Source organism: Sylvia atricapilla, chromosome 19, assembly GCF_009819655.1.
Source record: "Sylvia atricapilla isolate bSylAtr1 chromosome 19, bSylAtr1.pri, whole genome shotgun sequence".
Lineage (NCBI taxonomy): Eukaryota > Metazoa > Chordata > Aves > Passeriformes > Sylviidae > Sylvia > Sylvia atricapilla.
Genome location: NC_089158.1, coordinates 6,763,015 through 6,787,781, shown reverse-complemented (window position 1 = coordinate 6,787,781; position 24,767 = coordinate 6,763,015). Strand labels below are relative to the sequence as shown.

The following is a 24,767-nucleotide window of genomic DNA, read 5'->3' as shown; positions in this document are numbered from 1 at the left end:
TACTCACCACCTTCTTGTCCTGCTGGCTTTCCATTCAGCTGTGCCCATGACTTTGGTCCACCTGGCACTGAATTTGTACTCTGAAAACAAAACAAAGCAAAAAGAAACCTCAACATGGATCAGTTAAGATTCATGACTGTTTCTCATTTCCTGGCTGGCACCTGCTACGGTTCAGGCCTCCAGATCACTCAGATACCACAGATCTTCACAGCTTCAAGCCGGGGCTACAGTCAGCTGTTCCCTACTCCAGTATACTACAGTGCTACAGCAAAAATCCTCTGTTCTGCCCTAATGTCTCCTCTGCCCATTTTCACCAACTACTTCCTCAACTTGTACTTCATCAGCCTTTCCTTTTGTTCTGCTGCATTTTCCCAAATGGTCTCCTTAATCTTCCACATTTGTTCCATGCTACACCTCAGCTTGAAGGTGCATTAACCACTTGCATTAACCACTCTTCTCCTCTTTAAAACATAACTCCTGTCTTGATTTCCCTAAACCTCAAGGGCTGGGAATCTTTTTTAAATGAGAAGTGTGAAATCTGCAACACATACAGGTCCTTGCACTCTCTGGGACACCTAAGTCACCAGCAGCTTTTTCAGGTCCTAACACTGGCTACTTCTCCCATATGACCAGATCTCTTCCCATCAAGTCTCATCAGGCCAGGAGCAAGAGCTGGACCTGTTGTCGCCAAGTAGGTTTGAATTAAAACCAAAGCAGAATAGTTTAGAAGTGCTAACCAGCCATCCCATATTCTAGCCATTTTTTCCTAGATTGCAACTAGACTTGCACATTTGAGAAAAATAGTTCTGTGTACGTTACTTCTGTAACTGCAGCACAATGCTTGTGGTGCACAGCAGCTTGCACTCAAGGGAGTCACTTCCAAAATAACTGATTATACAGGAGCTTTTTCTTAAGCACAAGGCAACACGGGCAATTAAAGCCCTCAAGCTGCCTGGGGACAGGGGAAGCAGGATCCCAGTCAGAGACTGTTGGCACCTACCTCCTGACTGATTGACTGTGTCGGTTTCTGTAAATTGGAGACAGATTTCTGCAAACCCTGCTGCGGCAGCGACTCCTGCAGCTGTGCAGCCGTCGCACTGGAACTGAGCAGAGACAGCAGAGGTGAGACCACAGGGGGAGGAAGGCAGGAAAACAACTCCTGGCAATATGGCAGTTGCTAAAAGAGCAAGCCAAAACACTGGCTCTATGTTGGCACAGACAACAGAGAACTGATCACTGTAAGGTCTGAGACCAAGCACAGCAGTGTACAACCGCTGCTGCCTGCCTGACAAAACTCACTAAAGATTCACACTACCCACCTCTTTTGGTCTGGCTGATCCTGCTTGTTTGCCCATCCTGTACCGTCCTTGGGTACTATAATGATGTTGGGGTCGTTTCCTTTGTTCTCAGACTTCAAGCTAGGCAAATTTGCAGGAGGTGGCATGCGCCGGGCAGCAGCAACTTTCCCAAGACTCTGTAAGCCATGTCTAGGAATAACTGTGAGGAAGGAAAAGCAGCAGGTCAGAGGGCTGTATCCTGCTAGATAAGTAACCTTAATTAGGAAGCTGTGGCTAGGTGCAACCCCAACAGAAGTGCTGCAGCTATGTCAACACACAGGTTGCTTCCCACAGGACCACAGATGCAGTGTCTGTTGTAGCAGCTGGCAAACAGCTCCTGCAGCAGGAGGGAGAAAAATCATTCTCCCTAACCGAGTGCTCAGAGTCTTTCAGGAGGATTTGCACAGGTAGGTCTTTCATTTCACCAAGGAGAAGCAGTACCACCTTTTAAAAGCTTCGGGAAATGGCCACCCAAGCCCACCTCTTAGCAGACAAACAGGTGACCTAATCCAGGAATCCCAAGGTCTCAATTTTCCAGCTCTAGCCATCAGACCACATTTATCACGAAAGTATTTTATTTCTTGTTTTCTATTCTCACACCAAATCCAGAGCCAGTCCAGACAAGGTCATTTTTTTGAACCCACTATCTACTTCTGCTCATATTTCCACTGCAAAACCTACTAGGGTTCTTTCCCAGTGGCCTTCAGTCCCTGACTCTCACCTCACACAAGGTCTGACCAGCTTAAGGCACTTCAGTCAGATCAAGTGCCCTGCCTTGGCACAGCCTAAGGCCCTGGTAAGGCTTCCTGTCAAGTTTTCTCCCTGCCCACTCTGCAGCAAGGACACAGACTAAGCAAAAGAGCCAAGAGCCCCCAGCTGTCCTGTGTAATTCCTCTACATCTCCACAGTAACAGCAGCACTAAGAGCCATGGACATTTTCCTCTAGGTCTTATTGAAACACAGGCTTTGACACCTGCACCAACACTGCAACCCAGCTACACCCCACAGGGTCAACAACCTGAATGAGCTCTGCAACAATATTGTTGGGACACATCAAGAAGAGCTTTCTGGAGGTGTGTCTTACCTGTAGTTCTGATAGCTTCTATTGACTTTCCTTTATACTTATCAAACAGGCTGAGAGTCGAGTACTTGCTTTTCCCATCCTTTCCCTTGGTTATTTGCCCCAAACGATCGGACATTGCGATGAAATGTCATCTAGTAAGGAAATTTCTCTGCGCCGCTCCTGATCTGCCTTTTAACGGAAGAAAACCAGAAGAACTCATCAAATGGATTTGTCAGACACAGACAAGCCAAACATAGAACACACACACAAAAGCAAGAACTGAACATGCACAGTGAGCACACACACCAAGTTACAAGTTTAACTCCCTCCTCTTTAGCCACAAGAAGCTTTTGGGCCTTAAGATTCACAAAGGAAAAGAACTGCAGGAACACACTTCTCACAGCATCATTTTTCCTGCCACTCCAGTGCTGAAAGAAGTGAAATAATCTTTAAGTATGAGAACACAAGAGGAGGATCAACAAGTCCTTGCTTTAAAAAAGTAAACAGCTAAACACAAGGATTCCAAAGCATAAATGGCAGAAAAGCACTGTATCTTTGCATCTTATACCACACTGGAATTTATCATTGCATTTCCCCTGACACACTAAGTGTGTAATGTTTATTATGGTTCCACACTGGCCACGTTATAACAGCAATTAATGCTTTGACAGCATCACTAGAAACCAACAGAACTATTTCTCCAAATCCCCTTTTCCATTGGCTGGCCGTGAAACAGAGTGAAAGATTCAGAAAAACCTGCTCAACTGTACCAGATTCAGATTCTTGAGCCTGTGAGTTCAGCTGTCCTACTATGAATTCTCCAAACACATTATCAAAAAATTACATTCCTCTGTTGCTGGCATCTTGAACATAATTTAGCTTGAAATATACTTTCCATAACGGATGTGGTTTGTTAATTTTTTCAATCTGATCTCTGCTGGCACAACATGCTGTGAGTAACACCCATCATGCAGGAAGTCTCCTTACTTTGACTTTTTGGCTCTTGGAGCCTGGGATAAAGTTGAAACATGCAATGCTCACACTGTATATCAACTTCTATGTCAGAAAAGACACTATGCCTACTTTCAATGGACCTATCTTTCATTTTTTTAAAGCATCATTCTGTTCTAAATTTTCTCAAATCTAGGAGCTTCATCTAACCTTTTCGCACATAATTTAGATTTCCAGATTTCTTGTTGTAAAGCCTCTACTTCAAGCCCAAAACTGCTGGCAGTTTCATTTCACCATCTGCTAGATCCCTGTTCTAGGGTTCCAACTCTGTGTTGGGAGTAACAAAACACTACATGCATGTGTGTGTATATATACACACACACATATACGCATACCTCGGATCTTCCCACACCTCACACTTTCTGAAACTCACCCAGCTGAAAGCCTTTTTCCAACAGAGACAGCAATCACTCTTTCTGCAAGAAACTGTATCTGACCAAAGGCTACAATTCCCATCAGCAATGCCTTATCAAACAGGATTTGCAGGTAAGAGGATTAGTCCATCACACATTATGTACAAATTAAAGCACAGACTGTGAACATGCTGGATAGAGCCAGACTGGGAATGCACTGCCAACTGCAACTGGCCCAGTAAAGCCCATCTAAAGGCTGCTGCTGGGAGCAGGTGTCTGACCAATAAGCCTGGCACGACACAGCATTTGTTCTTGCACTGCAGGATTTCAACCATGTCTGTCAGGAACAAGAAGCCACAGACTCTGGACTAGGTAGTCAGGGAGAGAGAAAGAGAAGTATTTTCTGTCACTCAACATCAGCATCCTCAGGATGCTCAGGAAAACCACCGGGCTTCCCAAAAAGCTCCTCACAGCATTTCTACTGGACCATCACACAGGGCTGCAGCATGACGGCTTTGTGGAGGCAACAGGGCTGGCTGGCAGCCTTGAGGCACCTCTTCCTGCAGAGTAGCAAAGAGATCTTTGGCTCTAGTCTGGTTCATCTTTGCTCAGATGGCAACTATGTGCCAAAGAAAACAACAGCTCCTCCCTCACTTACCCATTTGCACTGTATTTTATTAGTAGGACAGACATAAAAGAGAGGGAGAAAACACACTGATTACCATAAACTTGGCAGGAAAGCACAAGTTGGACTGAGAACAATGAGCTTTTTGAAGGAGGAGAGTTGTGGGGAGCCCTAGAGCAGAACAAAGAGCAAAGGGTGCTGTGCTGGCAAGAGCAAAGCCACCTGCTTTTACAGGTATATTGCCCCTTGCAGAGGGAGCCTGGCTCAGGGCCTATCCACACCATGTCAACCCTGTACAAACCTCAAAATAAAAGCAGTAAAATCTGCTTTGAAGCTTAGAAAGCTCAAACCAGACAAAATTAGAAAGCGTTTAAAAATAACCCAACAATAACAAACCACCTACCCAGATCAGGTTCAAGAGTTATCTGGTTAACAGAAAAGCCCTGAGTTCCTGAAAGTCAGTGTGCAAACAGCACACAGAGCAATGCTGCCAAAGAGAAACCCTGACAACAGTTATGTAACTGGGTCTCAGCTGCCTCTTGATTACATCTTCTATCATTAAAAGGGTTCGAGAAGAATAAACAACCACTTCACAGCAGAGGAACTGGGGACATGTTGGGATAAAGCCCCTTGTCAAACTTTCTGGGACAGACAAAACTGCTGTCTGGATAAATGAAATTTACTTTCAATTCCTTCAATGCTCTGAAGACGTGAAACACAGCTTTGTTTGTGTGTAATGTGTGTGTGCTCCAAAGGCGAAAACGAGACCATGGAGAGGTGAAGCAATTTCCATAGCCACTGTGCAATGAGGCTGCAGCAGCACTGAGCTGGGTCAGAGCTGTTGGACTGGTAGGACCTTGCTGCCTGTACCTCCTGCCAGCTGCAGATCCCAGCTACTCCAAGGGTGTAGCCAGGGAGATCACTCAGCACCCAGTTCACTCACATCACTTCAAAGAGGCCACAGAGCCTCCCAAGGCTGGCACAACAATACACTATCTTCCCATCACACAGCTAAGCAGGGAATCCGGGTAGGGATCATAAAGTCTTCTAGTCCTGAAGAGCAAAGCCATTTCTGATAAAAATCGTTGTTCATTTAGAACTGAAGTGCCAGCCTGCATGCTCATTATTAGCAGAGCTAGAACTAGAAGGCACATGCTGATGCTGACAAGTGAAAACTGACAGCCTCAGCACAGCCTCTGACCTGTGCTCAGGGTTCCTGTGCCCGACAGCTGACCCTGAAGAAAGCAACATCCCCTGTTACAGAGAAATCATAAAAAATCCATCACCAGCATTTCTGCAAGGTTTCTCTGTGGGTTTATAGAGGTCTGTGGGAAAAGGTTTGCTATCAGTTTCACCATGGAGGGTAGCTCTTCTCATTCTCAGGACTTGCAATGTCTCCTACTCTATTATATCCAGAGACAGCACCAGACAGCAAAACACTGAGTGTCTGAGCAATCACAAAATACTGCAGTATGACCAGTTCCATTAGAGATCCCAGGATACAAATAACTGCACCAAAAGCACTTGGGCAGAGAGCTCCACTACCCAGGCACACTCATGTCATCATTGTACTACCCTGGATCTATTTTTTGGGTATTGACCCTGTCTAACTGCCTTTAAGGGGGTAAATTCTAATCCAGAAAGCTACAGTGACATTTTAATGCCCTTAAGACATTGGACTTACAAACATGTAAGTCTTGGAGCTACAGCAGGAATCTACCGAGCCTGTCCTGCAAAAAAACCCATGTGAAAACCTTGAGTAACTGGCACTAGTAACAACAGGAAAGCCCTGAGCTGAAAACACAGCTGAATGGAGGGACTCCTGACAAACAGGATTGTCCACAAAGCTCTTTGCAAATCTATGTATGCAGGAGGCTGAGCTGTTGGTGCTTTATTCACAAGACTTCAATGGAGCTTGAGTATCTGGAAGTCAGCCAGCCTTAGCTGAGCAGGGCAAACAGATTTATGAAAGGTAACACACATACTAGAAGGAATCATTTCAGCTACTCACACACCACTGAGCTCTACACTGAACACAGTCCTGATTACTGCAGATCTTCACTCCTTGCTCACTTCACAGCAGCAGTCACCAACACAAAACAAAACAGAAGGATGGAGATCAACATGGAAAAGGTTTTTCTCCACAAACAGGAAAATTTCTGACATGTAATTTTATACAAATTGTTCAGAAACTCACAGGTTGAGCGAGTGAGTTACAGAAGAGAAAACTGTCTGGAAGAGAAAACTGTCTGGAGTTACGTTAAACTGAAATACACTGTGGTTCCTAACGTTACTGGCAACGTGAAACCCTTTAAAAAACACAGTATAGCTTTACAGGAGATTAATTATGTTCTTCTTTAAATACACACACAGGTCAATTCTACTTGTACTTCCATAGCTGAACATTTATCTGTCAACAAAGAGATACCACTACTTCTGGAACACATCCCACCAAGAACCACCTATTTATGAAACACTCACCACCTGCCCCAGCGATGAAAGACACCACTGGGTGCCCTTGGGAGGGCTTTGGTGAGACACTGTCATCACCTGCCTGGGACTTGCTGTCTCATGCACTTAGATGCTGCAGAAGCCCTGTTTGGGCCACGCAGGGATCATGAGCCTAGCAAGGAAGAGACCAAATAAGCACTCAGTTCCCAGCAGAGACTGCTTAGTAAGGCAGGGAGCAACAAGAGAATATCAGCATCCAAGTACAAAGTCAATGGGATCAATGCAGAAGAGCTGTGCAGCAGGCAGAGGCTGTAGCAAGAGTCTAAGCCACAAAAAAACCTCTCACTGTCATTGTACTGCATTACTTCCCAAGGGAGGATGCCAAGATTTGCTGGTACACCTGAAAAAGGCCCTGCCAAGATCTGGATGTAACACCAAATGTAGTGCCAGGAAGCTGCACCAAATCCTGCCAGACAGGGAGAAGCCAGGCAGGAGTCTGCAGTGCAGGGAAGAGGTAACACACACCTCATCACTGAGCTCCTGATTCACAACAGGGACCCTCCTTGCTTAGCTCAACAGGTGGTACCAGTTCTTTTAATTCTGCACAGTTCCAGCTTCTCTCCATCTCCTAAGAATCTTGGCCAGGATCACATCTGCCATGATCTGTTGCAGAGGTATGCTGTTAGCCAAGCAATACTGCTGAATGTTGTCTGCCAGAGGACTTGACTGCTGTCCAGCCCCCATCCTCAGAGTCGAAGTCAAACCTCCTGGGATTTGAAACATGGAGCAGGACTGTGAAGAGGAGAGGCAGAGTCTTCTGGACAGAGGATCTATCATTAACTCCACATTGTGGAGCTCTACAGACAGTGATAAAACATGACAACAGGGAAGGGGGACAGAAAGGGCATGTCCTGTCTGATGTTCTGTCCTCATTTTCTCAGTGCTGCATTCACCAAGCTCACCTGCTGCCCCCTCTTCTGAATGTAGCAACAGGCTGGGAATCACAACTACTGTCAGTGCACATTCTGGAGAAAACAGGTCTTTGCAATGTCAGGTTTGGCCTTAAAATACAGAAGCTTCACCTCTCTGCTGAACAGCTTTTCCAGTGCTAGGAAGGTAGGCAAGGCAAAGGCAGCCAGAGAGGTGGAATTGTAACTTACTGTAAAACAGATAAAGCAGACTGGAGTCTGGAGAATAGCGCAATTGTATTTACACAAAAACATTAATGAGTTCTGTGGTCCTTTCTGTGCAGGCTGGACAGACAATACCACACCCTGGAAAGGAGCCCTGACCTCCAGTAATTGAGGATGCAGACAAAGAAACAGTTCATCCTGAGTATGCAAGACCATGGCACAGAGCAAAAAAAAAAAAAAAAACAACCCAGTCAGAAGGCTGGTCCACAGCCCACAGAAAGTACTTATGAGATCCTGTGCTCATGAAACTCCCCCTCTTTTTCAAAGCAACAGAAAACCCAAGGTGTGCAGATAATTCTGTCCTTGAAAGGAGCATTTGTTTACAACAGCCCACGGGAGAAACAGCCAGTTTCACCCATCTGCCCCACATGCCACAGAGAAGGAACTGACCCACTGGTGCCAGCTTGTCAGGAAGGTGTAACCTTATCTCCAACCCAAGAGGAAGTGCTGCAGGGCTTTCACAACCTGCAGGGAAGCAGGAAAGTGTCCCATGTGGAACAACCTGGAGGCACCAGCTACCAACATTACACTCCTTACCCTCTCATCCAAGCGCAGAAGGTGTTAAAGGAGACAAGGCTCAGCACAAATTGAAGTAAAAGAGCTTATTTCTTTGCTGTTACACATAACAGAGGCAAAACCCAAAAGGACAAAAACAGCTCAGTTCAACAAGGATCACCTGTGGCCTCAAGAGATCCAGATCCCAACCTATCTGGTACAAGAGGAAAGGGAAGCAACCTAATGATCCCCACGACCTGCCTGCACAACAAGGCTCATATTCAAGCACAATCCTTAGGAGCTGTACTTTCACTCTGGCTCCCCTACAACCAAAGGTCAGAGATGAAACACACGACCCCCAGAGCCTCCAACATAGATTCTGCCTTCTACTCTGCCCTGCTGAGGTTTCTCTGAGATCCCAGCGTCCATGGGGAACACCCAGATACATCCCACTCCCTCAACACCAAAACAAGGAGGCTGATCACGAGCAAGCAATTTAAATCCAAATACTAAAGAAACACCTGGCATAATGCTCTGTTGGCAAAACTTGTTCAGAAAGCTCCTGGCACCACCCATCTGAACTGTAAGGTAAATTGGGCATTTAGGTATCTGAGCAACAATGAACAGACTGGGAGTAGCTGGTGGAGATCTCCTGATCCCCAGGACTGGCACTATCAGTCCAAGCCAGAGGAACAGTTTGCTCAACTAAGACTGTAGACAGCAAGAAGTCCCAGAACTCGGGTGTCTGCTTCAGCCACCCAAACTTGTGTGCCAAGACCCTCAGAGAAAATGCAGCTCTTCATCAAAAAGAAGTAATTTGCAAAGAAGAATCAAACGAGGAGGAAATGCACTGCAGCAGCACCTGTCATGTCCAGAACACTGCCTTCCAGTGCAAAAGACTGTCCACTGGCACAGAAAGTGCACCCAATCCTGCCACTGCTCCCGAGGAGCCCACAAGGGCAGGACACACCCACACAAGCACAAACTGTTCTCAGGCATCGCACCACACCTTAGGTCTGATAGGTGAAAGCAAAGACTCTTCCATCACTAAAAATAAACAGCACCACACGCAAAGGTTGTGCAAGTCCTTTAGTCCTGATACCTCTGCCTACACAGACTTTTAAAAGTCATCACAGCCATGATACCCATATAAGCATGTGAGACACAGCAAGAGCAGCATAGGTGAATGGGCTGCCAGTGCCAGAACCCAAACATAAGGCTCCAAACCACCGGGTGTAGCTTATCTTGAAGGGCACTACCCATCCAAGGCCACCACTGGCCACTGGGGAATGCTTTTCTGTCAAACATTCCACAAATCGTTCACCAGGTCCCAAGCTCAGCAACTTACTCCATCTCTCAGCAGTGAACGTAAATTTTATTGCAAGCAAGCAGGGAGAAAATCAGAGATGTCAAGAGCTCCAAGAGATGAAATCAGAGCAAAGCTGGCAGTCCTTTGGGTTAACAGTCCTTTTTTCGGGAACAGAAACAGCTCTTTCCACACAAATGCCATCAGCTGTTGAGTAAGCTGCTCTGTTTTCTCTGCAGTCTCAGGAAGGATCACACTGGAAAGTGGATGGATGTTTACCCTGCGCCTGATGAGCCTCACAACAAAATCTGGACTTTGGCAACACTTCTCCACTCTCTCAAGTTGTCTAATGACTTCAGTGTCTCAGCTCCCATTCAGATTATGCACAGAAGGTTTTCCTTATGAAGAGATAAAACCCAAAGCTATTGATCAGCAGGCAGCAAATGTCAATCCCTCTGCTGCACAAGCAAGGGAGAGGTTCCTTTACACCCCTGCTGAGCAGATTCCTCCTCCTCCCTTGTTCCTCCCCAAGGCACTGCTGGGAGCTCCCCTGGCAGGTACACGCTGCAGGGTACAAAGCTGCCCTGGCAAGAGCTGAACAGCTCTTTCTCTATCAGATTTCTCCCAATTCCCACAGCCATCAAGACTGATGCAGCTGGTTGAAGCCATTAATGACAAGCAGTCCAGACAAGCCTGCAGTTCCTAAACACTGCAGAGGCTGAAGCCTCCAAGGAAGTCTTCCTCCAGGTCCCCCAATGTGAACAGCACTAGGGCAATGCACCATTGCACAGCAATTCCCCTTACAGGAAGCCTATTCATGGGAGCCATTTGCAGGACTAATGAGTGCCAAGGATGTTACCAGAAATGTGATGAGAAAAAGACAAAGGTACAAACTGGTAAGAAAGCACCTTACATGAGTTGTGATTGTCTGAAGAAAGAAGCTTTAGACATCTTTAGGAAGCTTTAAGTTTTCTGGAGAGCTAAGCAATTCGGACTATGCCCATGACATCTGGACAACGCTGAGCCAGACAGGAAGCGAAAACATTTCACAGATGCTTTAATTTACATAGATATTTGCAGTGCATAACTGACAAGGTGTGTAAGCGTCATCACTTCTATTTTCCAGATAGGAAAACGACACGGCAGAACTCTGCAGCTATGCTAAGTGGAAGAGCAAGAAATAGAGCCTTCATCTCCCACCTTCTGGGGCTGAAAATCACCCTCTGAATCACACAGCCTGCCTGACGCTGTGGGGCCAGCAGCAGCATGAAGCCCTGCTCCAGAGGAGCTCTGGGAGGAGCAGGTCCTTGCATGCTGGGATGGGGAATGCTGCAAACACCTCCTAAATGAACCACCCCATACACTGCTGTCACTGCAATAGGATCACAGGCATCATTAGAGGCAACACTCAGCTCAGATGCAGAACACTAACACCACAATAACACTCAAGATCACGCCAATCTGGTTCTGAATGACGGTTCTTGAAGCTTGGTTATTTCAATAAAAGATAAAACCATAGTTATTATTGAAGCCAAAGAAGGAGCACCTCTTGAGCATGTCCCTACTCCCCTGCCTGCTTCACAGCCCACTCCCGACTCTGAACAAGATCACTCGAGGCTTTTGTGCAGCCTCCCAGCCCACATACAGGTAGGAAGAGCTGAAGAATTCACCCCGCAGCAGAACTCTTCCAAAAAAATCACTATATTCCCACACAATAAGTGCCTGGAGGAGGCAAAGTCCCAGTGCAAAGCTCTTCAAATCTGTCTCTGTTCACTCACTCCTTGGAGCACCACCACTACAATTCCCATCTAAATGTCTCAACGGCTACTTGGGAAGGATTCCTCCACCAAAGCTCTTCAATAAGGGTGCTAACTGCGTGAACACTCGGCAGTTTACTCCTCTTAAGTGCTACCCACCTGAAATCCAAGGCCATCGAGGGTGCTCCTAAAGCTAATTGAAGCCTGGCAGACATGTGAGATACTACAGTCCAACTGAGTGGGCCTTTTGGCCAGATCCTAGAGGGTTGTTAGCAAGTCCTTGTTTTCTTCCCAGTTCTTTTTTCTGCATTTCTTCACACTTTAGCCCTAATGGGCTCAGCTGCCCATTTCAAACCTGGTCATTATCTCTTCCATTTCACCCAAGGTATGACTTTTTCATCAGTTCCCCACAAATAAATACCTGCAGTCTCCTAAAGATGCAATTGTGAGCTCACCCTCCATTTCTACCCCTTTTCACCCCTTCCACCCTACCAACACTCCGCTGAAAATTTAAGTGCTGGAATCACAACACAGACATTGTATTTTGGCTGCAAGTTAAATAACTGCCTGCAGAACTGCATATACACCTTTTAACACCTGTCCCCACACACCCCACAGCTCGGCAAGACAAGCAGCTTCACAACCAACCAACGCCACAGAGGATTACAGAACAACACAGGGCTACTAAAGCAGCCTCCAGTTCACTTTGATAGTCCAAATGCTTCCAGATAAAAAAACAACCCACAACCAGATGAGGATTTAACAGCCATACATATGAGTATCTGAACAGCTTTGCTCTGAAATAAACAGCCCATAAGCTCCAACTGCTCTGTTACTTTTGCACAGGAAGTACATGTGCGTGCAGGGAACATCCTGAATTCTAGTACAAGTTACTAACAGAACATGAGCCCAAGCCATGTCTCAGTAAGGCTGAATATAATGCAATGTCATGCTTTAGCCTCATTTTATCCTTGTTGGGGAAGGAAAAACTCTTTAACCAACCCAGATGTGTGCAAAACCCACCCTCAGAGGGTGTTTTCCCTTTGGTAAGGAATTAGGAAAAGCTGTTCTGTGATGAAGACAGCTGCAGCTCCCCAACCCTTACCTGTTCTATGTGCTCTCACCTCATTGTCTGATACCTGACAGAACCACCCTTGTATTTCTTCTGCTCCAAACGAGAAATTAGTGATAAGGAGCTGTGAAATTATCGACCTATTAGGAGAATGAGTCAGTGACACACGAAAAACAAAACCCACCTAACAAGGCAGGATCAGCTTAAGAGCAAGGTCTGATACTGAGACAACAGCTCAGTGCCAAGTTGCAGAATAAATGAGGAATGTAGTAAAAAGAAACAGGGAACCAGAGAGGTCCAGCCCTTGAACAAACCCTCTCCTACAGTTACCATCCTGTATCATTAAGTTTCTCCTGCTCATACTGTTTCTATTCCTCCAACATAAAAATACACAATTTTAAGTGGAAATGCCACTAGACCAAAATCTCTTTGTAGACTACCACCATAAATTTAAAAAAAAAAAAAATATTTACTACTATTTTCAGCAGCACTTAAACCTAGCCCAGCTCGCCATTAAATACTTTCAATTACTTAGGTAAGCACAAAGGCCTTGAGCAAGAAGCACTCTTGACCAGGCAGGTATTTCTGTGCTGGATCATCCCACAGGCTGCACTGCACAGCTCAAGGTCCCTGTTCTCCTCAGCCCCAGCTCAGGGGTGAGCCCAGCAGGAGAGGAGGTGACACACACGGGCACTGAGGGTTGTCTGTCCTGTCCCATCACTCAGGTACCAGCAGTGACACAGACCCAGCCTCTAATGCTGCCACAACCTTCAGGAGCTTGGTCAAATAAATTAGCCTTTGAAGTCAGGCTTTACACAAAGCTTTATTGAAAGGTTTTGTTGAGATGTCACTACAAAGTGAAATAACTTCAATACAAAACATTTAGGAATATTACTCACTTATTGAAACAAAAATACTTTTAAACCTCGCATGTCCCTTCCAGCATCTTTATGGACTATTTACTCACTTTTCCAGTTTCAGCCAGCTGGCTGAGCTGCCCTTTTAAGCTCTCAGGCACACACAGAAAAAAAAAGAAAAAGAAGCTCAGAGTGCATCCAAAAAATGCACTGTAAGACCAAAGAAAAATTCTCCGAATTTAGAAAAAACAAGGCACCAAGGCACAATATAATGACAAATTTGGAAAGCCATACCAAAGACGTGGTTTAATTTCTTTTTTTTTTTTTAAGAAAGTTATCTGTCAAATCATGTACAAATTTGTCTTCTTAACAGTGAAGACTGCTGAAAGCATCCTCAAATGTGTGATACTTAGTTTACTCAAACATGCAGAAAAGCGTACCAGACTAATGAACAAAGAAAAATAAATCAATCTGTACTCAAAAGCACTCAACAAATTAAGCACAAAATCAAAATACTGCTAACAGCAGATGTACTCACACTGGCTTGCAAAAACAACAAAGCAGCAACTCTAAACAGTATCTGCAATTTTTTGAGTATGATTTTTATCTGAATTTTTAAATTTTAACAAGAAAAGCATTATGGGAATGCTGTTGTTCATTGTAATCCCAAAATATTCTGCTAACTAGGAAAAACTTCTCAAGCCAGAAACCCAAAAGAAACCACGATGAGCCCACAAAGATCTTATGGACCACAGATGAGCTCCTGAAAAAACCTAGGCTCATCTTACAATGCTTAACTGGGAGCGAAAAATGCATGTAACTATTTCATACTTTCAGTCAGAAACCAGCCTGAAAACATCAACTTCCATCTTCTCTTTAAATTCCACTTTCAGAATCTGGCCTTAGCGTCCCTACCTCTTCCAGGTGACTTTATTTCCCAGTCTCTGGCTCAGAGCACTAGTTTTTTGGAATACTGGAGTTTCACCAGCGACCACTGGACACAGAAAAGACATGTACAAAAGTAATGTCCTGGCCAGTTTATATCTGAGAAACCTACTCATCGGGAGTTGATTCTCCAAACTTGGGCTCTCCAAGACAAGGACCAGCAATTTATCCACCATGGAGGAGCCCATTCCAATAGAGGTTTCAAGTGAATCTGTAAAACAAGGCTTAACAAAACCAAAACTCTCACTATAAACCTAGATTCAGTGCTAGAAAGGATGGGATGCCTTTCACCCTAGGAGATGGGGCAGGCACCGCAATGTGCTTACACTTTGTACCTGTTCCTAGAAAGAAACAAAACTACTGAATTCCTAACCGTTTATGTTTATTGTACCTTATCACCCCAAACACCAGTAACATCAATGTACGAACAGCTATGTGACGAGTACATACTCACTGTGTATCTCACCTTTTGCACACCCAGGAAACAGAAACGAAACAAAACAACTTTCCTAACAAACCCCACAATCCCCAGCTCGTTCAAACCCCTTACGGCAGCTTACACTGCGGAGATCAAGGGGGGGTTTTGTAAAGAAAAAAACCTTTTAAAGTCACAAACACCACCACTAAAACCACTCCCCGGAGAAGATGCTCAGCACGAGTCCCAGGACCCGCATTAGGGTTTCCCCAGCTTGCAGCACAGCTGCTCCCACACAGAAATAAGAAACTCCTTCTTGAATTAAAAAAAAAAAAAAAAAAATTAAAAAAAAAAAAGCTCTAAAACATCTTTCCAAACCTACCAAACGAGCTCAGCCAGCGTACAAACTCCATCCTCGCTCCCCCCCGCCCCAGCCGCATTTCGGCCTCCGCGGCCCTTTTGTAGCTCCCGCACAATAACAAACCGGCCGAGCCTTCTGGATGCCACCCCCCCCCCTTGTTTTGCTGAGACACACACACACACACGGCGCGACAAAAATATCTTTGTGTCACACTCCAGACGACGAAAAAAAAACCCCAAAAAACAACCTGCCTTTGCGGCGGGGAGCCCCTCACCCCGGCTGCAGCCGGCGGGGAGCGCGGCGGGGCGGGGGCGGCTCGGCCCCGGGGGCCGCAGCCCGGACAAGGGGCCCCGAGCCCGGGCGGCCCCGCCAGCGCCACCGGGGATGGGCCCGGCCAGGCCCCACGGCGGCCCCGTCCCCGCCGGGAGAAAGGGGGCGGCTCGCACAATAAACACCGGAGGGTACAGCACGGCGAAATAAGGGGGAGTATCCCCCCAACCCGCCCGGGGGAGCCGCCCGAGCCGGGAGGCCGCGGGGTGCCGCAGCCGCTGGCTCCGGCTCCATTTTAGCGCTGCCTCGTCCCACCTTCCCTCTCCCTCCCCTTCCTCCTCCCCCCCGGCCCCACTCACCGCCCCGAATATCCGCGGCCGCCGCCGCCGCCGGCCCCCGATACCCACCTGTGGTGGTGGCGGGGAGCCGGGGGTGCCTGCGGAGCCGGGTGCCGAGGGGCGATGGGCGCGGGGCGCGGCGGATGGCGGCGGATTGCGCGGGGCGGCGGCGGCGGCTGCGGCCGATCCGGGCACTCGCTGCCTCCTCCTCCTCCTCCCCCGCCTCCCGGGCCGGGCCGGCCCCGCCGCGCAGCGCCACCTGCAGGCCGCCGCCGGCAGCGCGGGGGCGGCGCTGAGGGGAGCGCCCTGAGGGGACCGGGAGCTGCCGGAGAGGGTCCTGAGGAGGCCGCAGGGAGGATTTGGGGGCTGGAGAATCCCTCTGATGAGGGGACACTGCGGGAGCCGGGTTAGTCTGGAGAGGGGAAAGCGGAGAGGGATCTCAGCAATTCATGTAAATGTCTCCCCGAGGATGGTGCCAGACTCTCTTCGGTGGTGCCTGGTGACAGGATGAGGCATAGACTAAAAGACAAAGAGTTTCCCTTTAACATGAAGAAGAACTTCTGTAGGTTTTGGGTGGCAGAGCTCTGGAACAGGTGCCCAGGGATTGTGTGGAGTCTCCCACTCTAGAGACACTCCAAACTCACCCGGGGACATTCCTGTGTCACCTGCTCCAGGTGACCCTGTATTGATCTCCAGAGGTCCCGTCCAACCCCAATTAATGTGTGATTCTGTGAGCTCCCCTCAGAGGGACAAAGAGCTGCTGGAGTGGCTGCAAGGGGATGGCAACAAGGATGATTGGGACACTGGAGCATCTCTTATGAGGCAAGGGTCATCCCTGCAGGGTTCATTGCTACAACCACCCCAGCTTGAGCCTCCTGTGCCAGGGATGATGTCTCTGAGGGGGTACTGCAAGTTTTTCCCCTCACATTAGTGTGACCCCAGAGCCACAGGGCAATGACAAGGGCACGGGGTGATGACAGGCCCATGAGGATTCCTGTCCAGCCTGAGAGGGACCAGAAAACACCACTGAAGGCTGCCTGCTGTCCCCTTGTGGTGTCATGGGCATCAGGTTCAAAGGCAGCCTGGAGGAGCTGCCCCTTGGAAGGACTTCAGTCCAGAAATATATTTTAATTTGTTCTGCCATTAAGGATGATGGAAATGAATGCAGTAGAGCAAGGCAGTCACTCCTCTCCCAAAAAAACTCTAACAGAGCCATAAAACACCAATAACCTCACCAGCAAACATAGTCAGTCCCTGCTTCAGAAAAAAAGAGCTTCAGGTCAACACAACCTGAGCAGCTGCACTGCCAAGAAATTGGCACTAAAGACAGTGCTGTAAAGGTTACTGCAAATTGCAGTTCCTCTGCCCAGTGGATCTTTTATAGCTTTGGTAATGTGGTCTCCTTGCACCCAAGGACAGAGCAGCTTCTCTGTAATTCTCCTTCCCTGTCCTGTAAGACACACAGGTGTCTGTCAGTGTGACATTTGGTGACAGAAAGCCAGACTGCAGGTACACACATGCATTTGTTTCTTAGGGACTGTCCAGCAGTTCAGAAAAACTGTGCACACACACATATATATTTATTTATATATATATTTATTTTTATATATGAGACGAGCACCTGGGAAATTGCTGGTCTCATGCAAATGCACTCTTTAGCTTATTCATGGGTCACCAGTCCTATGCTGGCACCCCACATGCCCTTGCCCATGAAGGGAAGGTGGCTTTAGAGGAATCTTGCAGCACATTTCCCCAGTGTAGGCAATGCCTCAGGAGGAGCAGCTCCCACTTCCCTCCACATTACAGGAACAGCGTAAGGCCAGGCACCCGGATCAGTGCCCGTGAGAGATGTGTCTGATCTCAAACAGTCATCAGGAGTAATGCAGAGGGAAGCAATGCATGAACAGCTTTCTGGACCATATGGGATGTTCCTACAGTTGATCTGCACTGCTATTGAGGTTGCCAGGCACTGAGCTACCAAGAGATGCACTAGTGCTGCTGAAAACCATCATCTGGTTGTCAGATGTCCTTCTCTGCATATCAAAGTATTACACCTTGCCCTTTGGTGTCTCATCTCATCTTTCTGGAAGTGTTTTGCCTATCCAGAGACAGGAGGCCAATACCCTCCACTTCTCTCCCTACAGGAGCCCACCCTCCCTCCCAACATTCCCAAACTCCTGCTCTCACCAACTCACTGGCGGCTGGGGCATTAGTCTGGTCCACTTAATTCTTTCTTTCTCCATTGGTCAGACAAGTACACACACATACAAACAGCTCTTCTGACCTGCTTCCTGCCCATTCCAACCTCACTGTCCTCACGGGAGCAGCTACAGGTGCAGAGTCACAGGAAGCATTAACATTTCCCTTTGGGAGATCAGGAATTTGGGATCCCCTCACTTTCAGTGACTCATGCAGACACCTACAAACCCCACCATCAGCAGGTGACTCACACAGGTTTGTCCAGGTCAGCACTATCCACACCTGCTGCTGTAATAAGCAGTTCTCCGAAGGTCTCCTGTGCATCTCCAAGGCAACAATGCAAGGCCAAGGGAAAAGATGAAGCAATTAAGGAAAAAATTAATGCAAACTGTTGTGGTTATCAAAAGGCTAAAGGAAACAAATGAAAGACAACTGTACATTCATTACCAGGTGTATACACTGCAGTGCCCACGAGCTCCTTGTTTTCCACCTGTGCCCAGCAGTGTGCCAGAGCCAGCTCTGGAATTCTGCAAGTCTGGCTCAGGACGTCATTAGGGCTGGATTTTCCACTCCCTCACTGTTCAACGCTGGGCACAATCTGGAGAGTCAGAGGATATAGCTCACCTCTACCACCACAGGGGAGAGTGTGGCTCCTCTACATCCACACAATTACATGTGGTCCATGGGGACACCCATGGATCAGACCTTGGCATAAGGGTGAGGAATTTCTTCTGGTGCTCTTTAAAAGACTTGCACCACCTCTCACCAGCCTGGGTATAAATCAAAAGAAGTGTAAAGTGAGAGCTGGTAGGATTAGACCCACAATAGACTGTGAGGGAGGAGTGTCAACAATGAGAAGCAGTTTGGGCAGAGACTGAAGAACAGGTTTCAACTGGATGAAATTCAGTGCATAGCTCTGTGCAGGATCTATTCTGGAAAAACAGCTCGCTCAGTCTGATTTTTCACCTGTTCCAGAGTTCTTACCAAATTATCCCCTGGACAAGAGATTCAAGTGCAGGAGTGTTCTGCTTCCTCCTTGCAGGACTAATTACAAGAGAGAGCAGAAATCCTGCTGTGTGCTTCATCCTTCCACTAGTGAGAAATCTGCCAAACACAAAATATACCCATTACAAAGGACTTACAGCCATAGTACAGGATGTGTATCTATAGAAATGCCTTCTGGTATAAGGCCTCCTAGAAATAATAGAACTTCTATTATATTCTACAGCTTCTACAAAAATTTGCTTTGAATCCATCAATCCCTGCCCCTGCCTTGCACCAAGCAGGGTGATTTACAGGCTTAATGCTCCTGTGCCATTTTGCTATCACTTTGTTCAGCAGTAAATGGCAGCCTGCACCACAGGACAGGGCCTTACTGCCCTCACAGTCATTCACAAAACTCCACAACACACTTGGAAAAAGCAAAGTGATCCTTCTCTGTTCTTCATCCAGAGGCCATTTGGCACCACAAAGTACACATTTACCTTAGTGGGTCAGGTCACAGTCCTTCCAGTTTTCCATCTGTGTCAGACAGCAGCCAACATCAGCTGCAGCAGGAGAAACACTCAGTGGTCAGTTGTGGAATAACCTGTTCACAGGAGAATATGCTTTATAATTCCATGAGGTAGGAGCTGTTTCTGCCCTGAAGCATGAAAACCATTTCAAATTCAGTTGCGTCTAAATCAAGAATGCCTCATGCCTGCACTGACTTCATTAGCTCGTCTGAGACAGCTACAGGGAAATTCAAGCCTGCAACTAAGTGAGCAGGGCCTTAGGACCCAAAACCCAGTCAGCAAGAACATCAATAGAGTTGAGCTGTCATATTTGAGAGGTGGGAGAGAAGACATGAGTAGCTCTGGCAGCTCTCTATAATCCCACGTATGAGGCTGTGTTATCCAAATATGAGGAAATGTTTTGAAAGCCAGACCTCAAGTAGAACAAAGGGACATTGGGTCTCAAATATAAAAGATTTTTTTTCTCCTCTTATTTAAGACCTAATATCAATAGAGATGCTTTTTAAGAAGAAAGAGGTATTCTGATGAGAGAGGAAGCTGGAGTCTCTCACTTGCCTAAGCTGAAATAGAGTATGTAATACTGGGAACAGGAAAATAGTAGGAAAATCCAGGAATCTTGGCCTTTATTCCAAACTGGATTACTTGTAATAACTGTGTTACTTACTGGTTCTTCTAGCTGCTGGATCAGGTAGAGGCTGTTGATTTTTATTCCTTTGGAGCCCATGGGAGTTGCAGGCTCTGTATGAAAACAAGATGCCATGGAAGTGTTTGTTTGCCAGGCTATTGTTTATCCTTTTAAAGGCTGCAGACCCACTCTATTCTTCACGAGAAAATGCTGGCTGCCTGAAGGACAAACCAAAATGGCTATTTAAGGCACTAAAAATGGAAATCATTTAAAACAGAGCTGATTAAAAGGAAGAAACTATTCTTCCAATGAAAAGTGAATTGCTTTCAGCTGGCATGAGCACTGAGCTTTGCTTGCAACAAAACCCAAATACCAGTTGCCTGATAGTGCAAGTATTTTAGAGGCACTTCATCGGCCATGACTTCAGTTCTTCCTTGTGCATAACTGCAAAAGAAGTCTACTGCTCCTGCTCATCCTGGCTTGGTGATTTTTTCCTTTGGTGGGGCTGTTCAGAAGACAGCAAGACTGTTCAGCTCTATAGCCCAGCCTTTCTTCCTACATCCACTTGGAAGCCCTCACACAACCTTGGTTGCTTAAATAGCAAGACATTCAAGGAAAAAAAAATCAAGAAACATCACACACCTTTCTTACAATGTGACAGCTTGTGTTCTTCAAAAGACTCCAGAGATTGTTGGTGACATGCTGAGTTTTCAGCACATTCAGAAAAGAGGAGAAAATAGGGAGATGGAGGTGCAAATACTAAAGTTTTGTCAGGCAAAGGCTTGAGCGTCTTGTCAATACAACACTCACTTCCAAAACACTCAGAAAAACACTAATAGAAGTACCTGTTGGTTTTGGGGGCTTTTTTTCTGTTAGCACCTCTGTTTGCTCTATCAAAGCCCCCTTCTTCAAAGAGGTTGGGAAAAAAGATTCAAGACAAGGGGATCCAGTTATTTAACATAGGGTCCCTACAAGGCGTATCTCACAACACAAGGACTATTTCTGAGGAAGGCCAAACATTCCTGTGTTAGATCAACCTGACTCTTAGGACAATTAATAATATAAATATATCAAACTTCTTTCACTCTAAATCTGAAGATCAATCCAGATTTAAACCATAAAATTATTATGTTTCCTACCCTGAAACTCTCATAATGACTATAGTTGTGGTCAGGATGTGAGTTCAAGGACACATTTGAGTTCACGGTTCCAACCTTCCATCACAACAATCTGATTCCTCCCCTCCGTGCGTGGCGAGACAGCTGCTGTTTCAGAGTTCAAAAATATCTTGCTTCACCCTGACAAAGGGAACTATCAGCTGCTGCTGAATGCAGTGGAGCTGATGAGAACGGGTGGATTTTGGTAGAGTCTCAGCCCCTGCTGTAAACAAGCCAGGTCTTGCTGTCCCTGCCGAGCATGGCTCTGATCAGTGAAGGGATGATCACAGCACAGCCAGCGTGTGAACCCCGCACACGAGCAGAGACAGAAATGGTGACTGCAATTAGCAGGCTGCAGGATGCACTTCCACAGCCCCGAAGCCAAGGCCGTTGTTTGGAACACCTCTGGAGCTGCAGCATTCCCTTTTTCTTGGGGAATTCATGAAGTAATTCTCGAGTGAGTGCTTTTTTCCTCATGACTAGATTTGTCCCTCCTGTCTCAGGAGATCACACGTGGTCCCTTTTGAGTTCAACTTCTCCTTTAATTATAATCACAATTCTGAAATATTTCAGTGAGCGCTAACTACCTCTGCTCAGGAAAACGCAGCATCAGCCCCAAAAGCTCCATCCACCTCCTGCCTTCTGTCCCTGCTCCCTTCGGGAACGGCCACGTGGCTCGGGGTGTAACTTGCCACGGGCCTTTGGCTTGTGATGGGGACACAAGGCACAGCTCCCGAGACCCGGGGAGGGGGTCTCAGGGCCCGGGGCATCACCGTACCGGAGGCTGCTCGGGGCTGCCCTCCCGGGGCCGCGATCCGGGGCGGCAGCGACATCCCGCCGCGTCCCCACTAGATGGAGCGACAAACCCAGCCTGGAGCCGCCGGCGGGCGAGCCCCGCTCTCCCCAGTGTCCCCAGTCCCGGCTGCTGCGTGCCCCAGTGACCTGGGGGCTCGGAGGGTGTCGGCAGCAGCCAGCCCCGTCCCCGCATCTCCACTCTCTGTGTCGGGGGTACAGCGCAGGGTCCCCGCGGAACGCTGGGCTCACACCCCTCGCTGGTGCTCCAAGAGGCTGCCGAGGTGTCGACTAGATGCTTTGCCACGTGGGAGTGGGTTTTTTCTTGGTGCTGTGGGCACCTCCACTTTGCTCTTTAGACCCCAGGGAGCGCTAATGAACCTGGCTAGTGAGCAGCAGCCGTGGTGAACACAGCCGGCCTCACCCTCACACAGAATCACCCCGCAGCTTTGCTGAGCCCCTGGGGTCAGGGTTGTTTGTCTAATGGGGTGGGGATGTGGGTGTGCTACAGCCCACCCGGGCACGAGGAGACATGGGCAGCTCTGGTCTGTTCTTGCCAGGGCTGGCAGGGACCACCAGTGCTCAGGGACCCCCAGGAGGCTCCCTGCAGCCGGGTGCTCCCTTTGGAATAGATCAAAGTCAGATTGCATCATCACCACAGTTTTGTTGAATGTGCCATTCTTTCCCCTCAGCTCATCTCCAAGGGATCTGTGGTTCATCTGCTTTGCCCTCAAAAGCCTGGGAAGAGGAGCATAGGCAAAGGCCGTGACCACAGAAAAGGTTCAGCAGAGACAGATGGAAACTCAGTGGATGGCAGACCCTGTCCTGCCCAAATAGACACAGGGGCCAAGTGCCCACCAGGGTTTGCAGCAGCCTGGGGACACCCAGTGTGTCCCAGCTTGGGGACAGGGTAGGTGGCACTGCTCATGCCACACTCCAGGAGGCCAAACTCACCCATCCTGCAGCCTAGACCAGGACTGATTCTAGACATAAAAACCAGAGGATGTGGGACAAGGATGCAATGAGGCTGATTTCAGCAGGAGCCTCTCCTGTGCTGCAGGAGGTGCAGAGGCCTTGGGTCTCTCCAGATCCCTCCATGAGCCTCACACCATTCCTGCCCAGCCCTGTGGGTGAGCATGGGGTGCGGGGGCTGGCAGGAAGGAGCTCCTGCCCTTGCCTGGGATGTGCATCTCACTTCACCACAGAGGAGAGCCAGGCAGTGCCAGGGCTGGCAGGCGCTGTGGTGGGAGCACAGCCAGGGGGTTATTAATAACCTGCTGAGTCAGGGGGGGCTCTTGGGTTTCAAGATCACAAGACAGGCGCCAAGCAGCTCAGATGGATCTCCCTCATTCCTGCTTTTTACATTGACAGGGACAACTGCTAAGATGGCCTCATTCCATCTGCAGGACAGCTCAGCCCCATCCTGACAGTCACTGCACCCAGCAGGGATGCAGGGTGAGGACTGGAGCTGCAATGACCCCAAAAATACAAGTGCTGTCCTAAAGGAATTAAACAAGAAGGGCAGGGGCAGAGACACACAGGATTGATCAGCTATGTCAGGACATAGCAGCCATAACAGCCCCGTTCTTCATCAGTGTAATCAGATCACATCATGGAGAGAAAAATGGGTACCACGGGCCTCCCATCCTGTTTCCTTGCAGGGTCCTCTCTGCAACCCTCAAAAAGGCTGTGACTGAGGCTGGCATCCTGCTCCTACCCAATGGGATGGAGCCAAGGACTTCGTAAGATGCAAAGAGAATTTGGAGGATCTTGCAGACGTGCACATTGCAGTATCCAATTTCAAGAGTTTTGCAGGAGATGAAAAGCCTCAGGGGATAGGGCAGCTGTAGCAAGCTTGGGATGGGATCAGAAATCCCAGAAAGCACATTGTCCCAGCCTGGCTGCCACAGGATCACCTGTGTTTCTGTTAAAGCTCTTGGCTGAGGTCTGCTCTGGAGTGATTCCTTATGCATCACCATGGAAAACTAGTCGGTGATGTGGAACAGATTAACTTTCAGATGCAGCAGCCCATTGTAGCAGTGTGCATTGCAGCTGAACAGTTTATCTCACAGACACAGTCCAAGAGCAGATGGAGTGGCAAAGAACCATCCCCAGGTCTGAGCCTGGCCCTCAGGGGTGCTGTCAGGGCAGGGGGTGCAGGGACTCCTGGCACGAACACGTGCTCCCATCACTCGCTGCTCTGTGTGCTGGGATCTGGGCGCTCCCAGAGCTCCTCAGGGCCACACAACCCACTGGGGTTGTGAGGTTTTGCCTGGCCCTGCTCCCCTTTCCCCATCCTACCTCCTCGGGGTGTGCTGGAACACAGCTGCCTATCAGGGAGGAGAGCCCTTTGGCTCCTGCTGGCAGTGTGTTTCAGGCTGGCAACATCTCCAACAGCTATTTTTTCACCCAGGTCAGGACCAAAATAAGCCTGTCTCACCCATCCCCAGCAGCTGTTACAGACATCACCCCGGCCACGCTGGTGTTCCCTGAACCCTCTCCTGTCACAGTGTTCAAATCCTGATGCCTGCAATTGCTGTTGCTGTAGCTGCCACTTGCAGTGGCTGAAATAAGGGAAGTGCTGAAGCTATGCTTGACTCCTGTGTCCCCAGAGAGGTCTCATTTCATTGT

At 48.0% G+C, this 24,767-nt stretch overlaps 1 protein-coding gene across 8 annotated transcripts in view; it reads right to left on the bottom strand.

The window, feature by feature from the left end:
* The window catches only part of PRRC2B (proline rich coiled-coil 2B), a 47,112-nt gene extending 31,054 nt beyond the window's left edge, over positions 1-16,058 (bottom strand). For 5 of the 8 annotated variants that reach the window (XR_010745052.1, XM_066332779.1, XM_066332782.1 and 2 more), the window contains exons 1-5: positions 15,871-16,057; positions 2,422-2,589; positions 1,320-1,497; positions 1,001-1,103; positions 8-80 (exon numbers count right to left, since the gene is read on the bottom strand). Coding sequence is in view for 5 of the 8 variants with exons in the window: in XM_066332779.1 (XP_066188876.1) it covers positions 8-80; positions 1,001-1,103; positions 1,320-1,497; positions 2,422-2,536 (469 nt within the window). In the remaining 3 variants the exon portion in view is untranslated. Of the gene's footprint in view, positions 1-7; positions 81-1,000; positions 1,104-1,319; positions 1,498-2,421; positions 2,590-15,870 lie in introns of all 8 variants that reach the window. The other 3 variants (XR_010745053.1, XR_010745054.1, XM_066332780.1) reach the window with 2 other exon arrangements.
* Between the last annotated feature and the right edge of the window lie 8,709 nt (positions 16,059-24,767).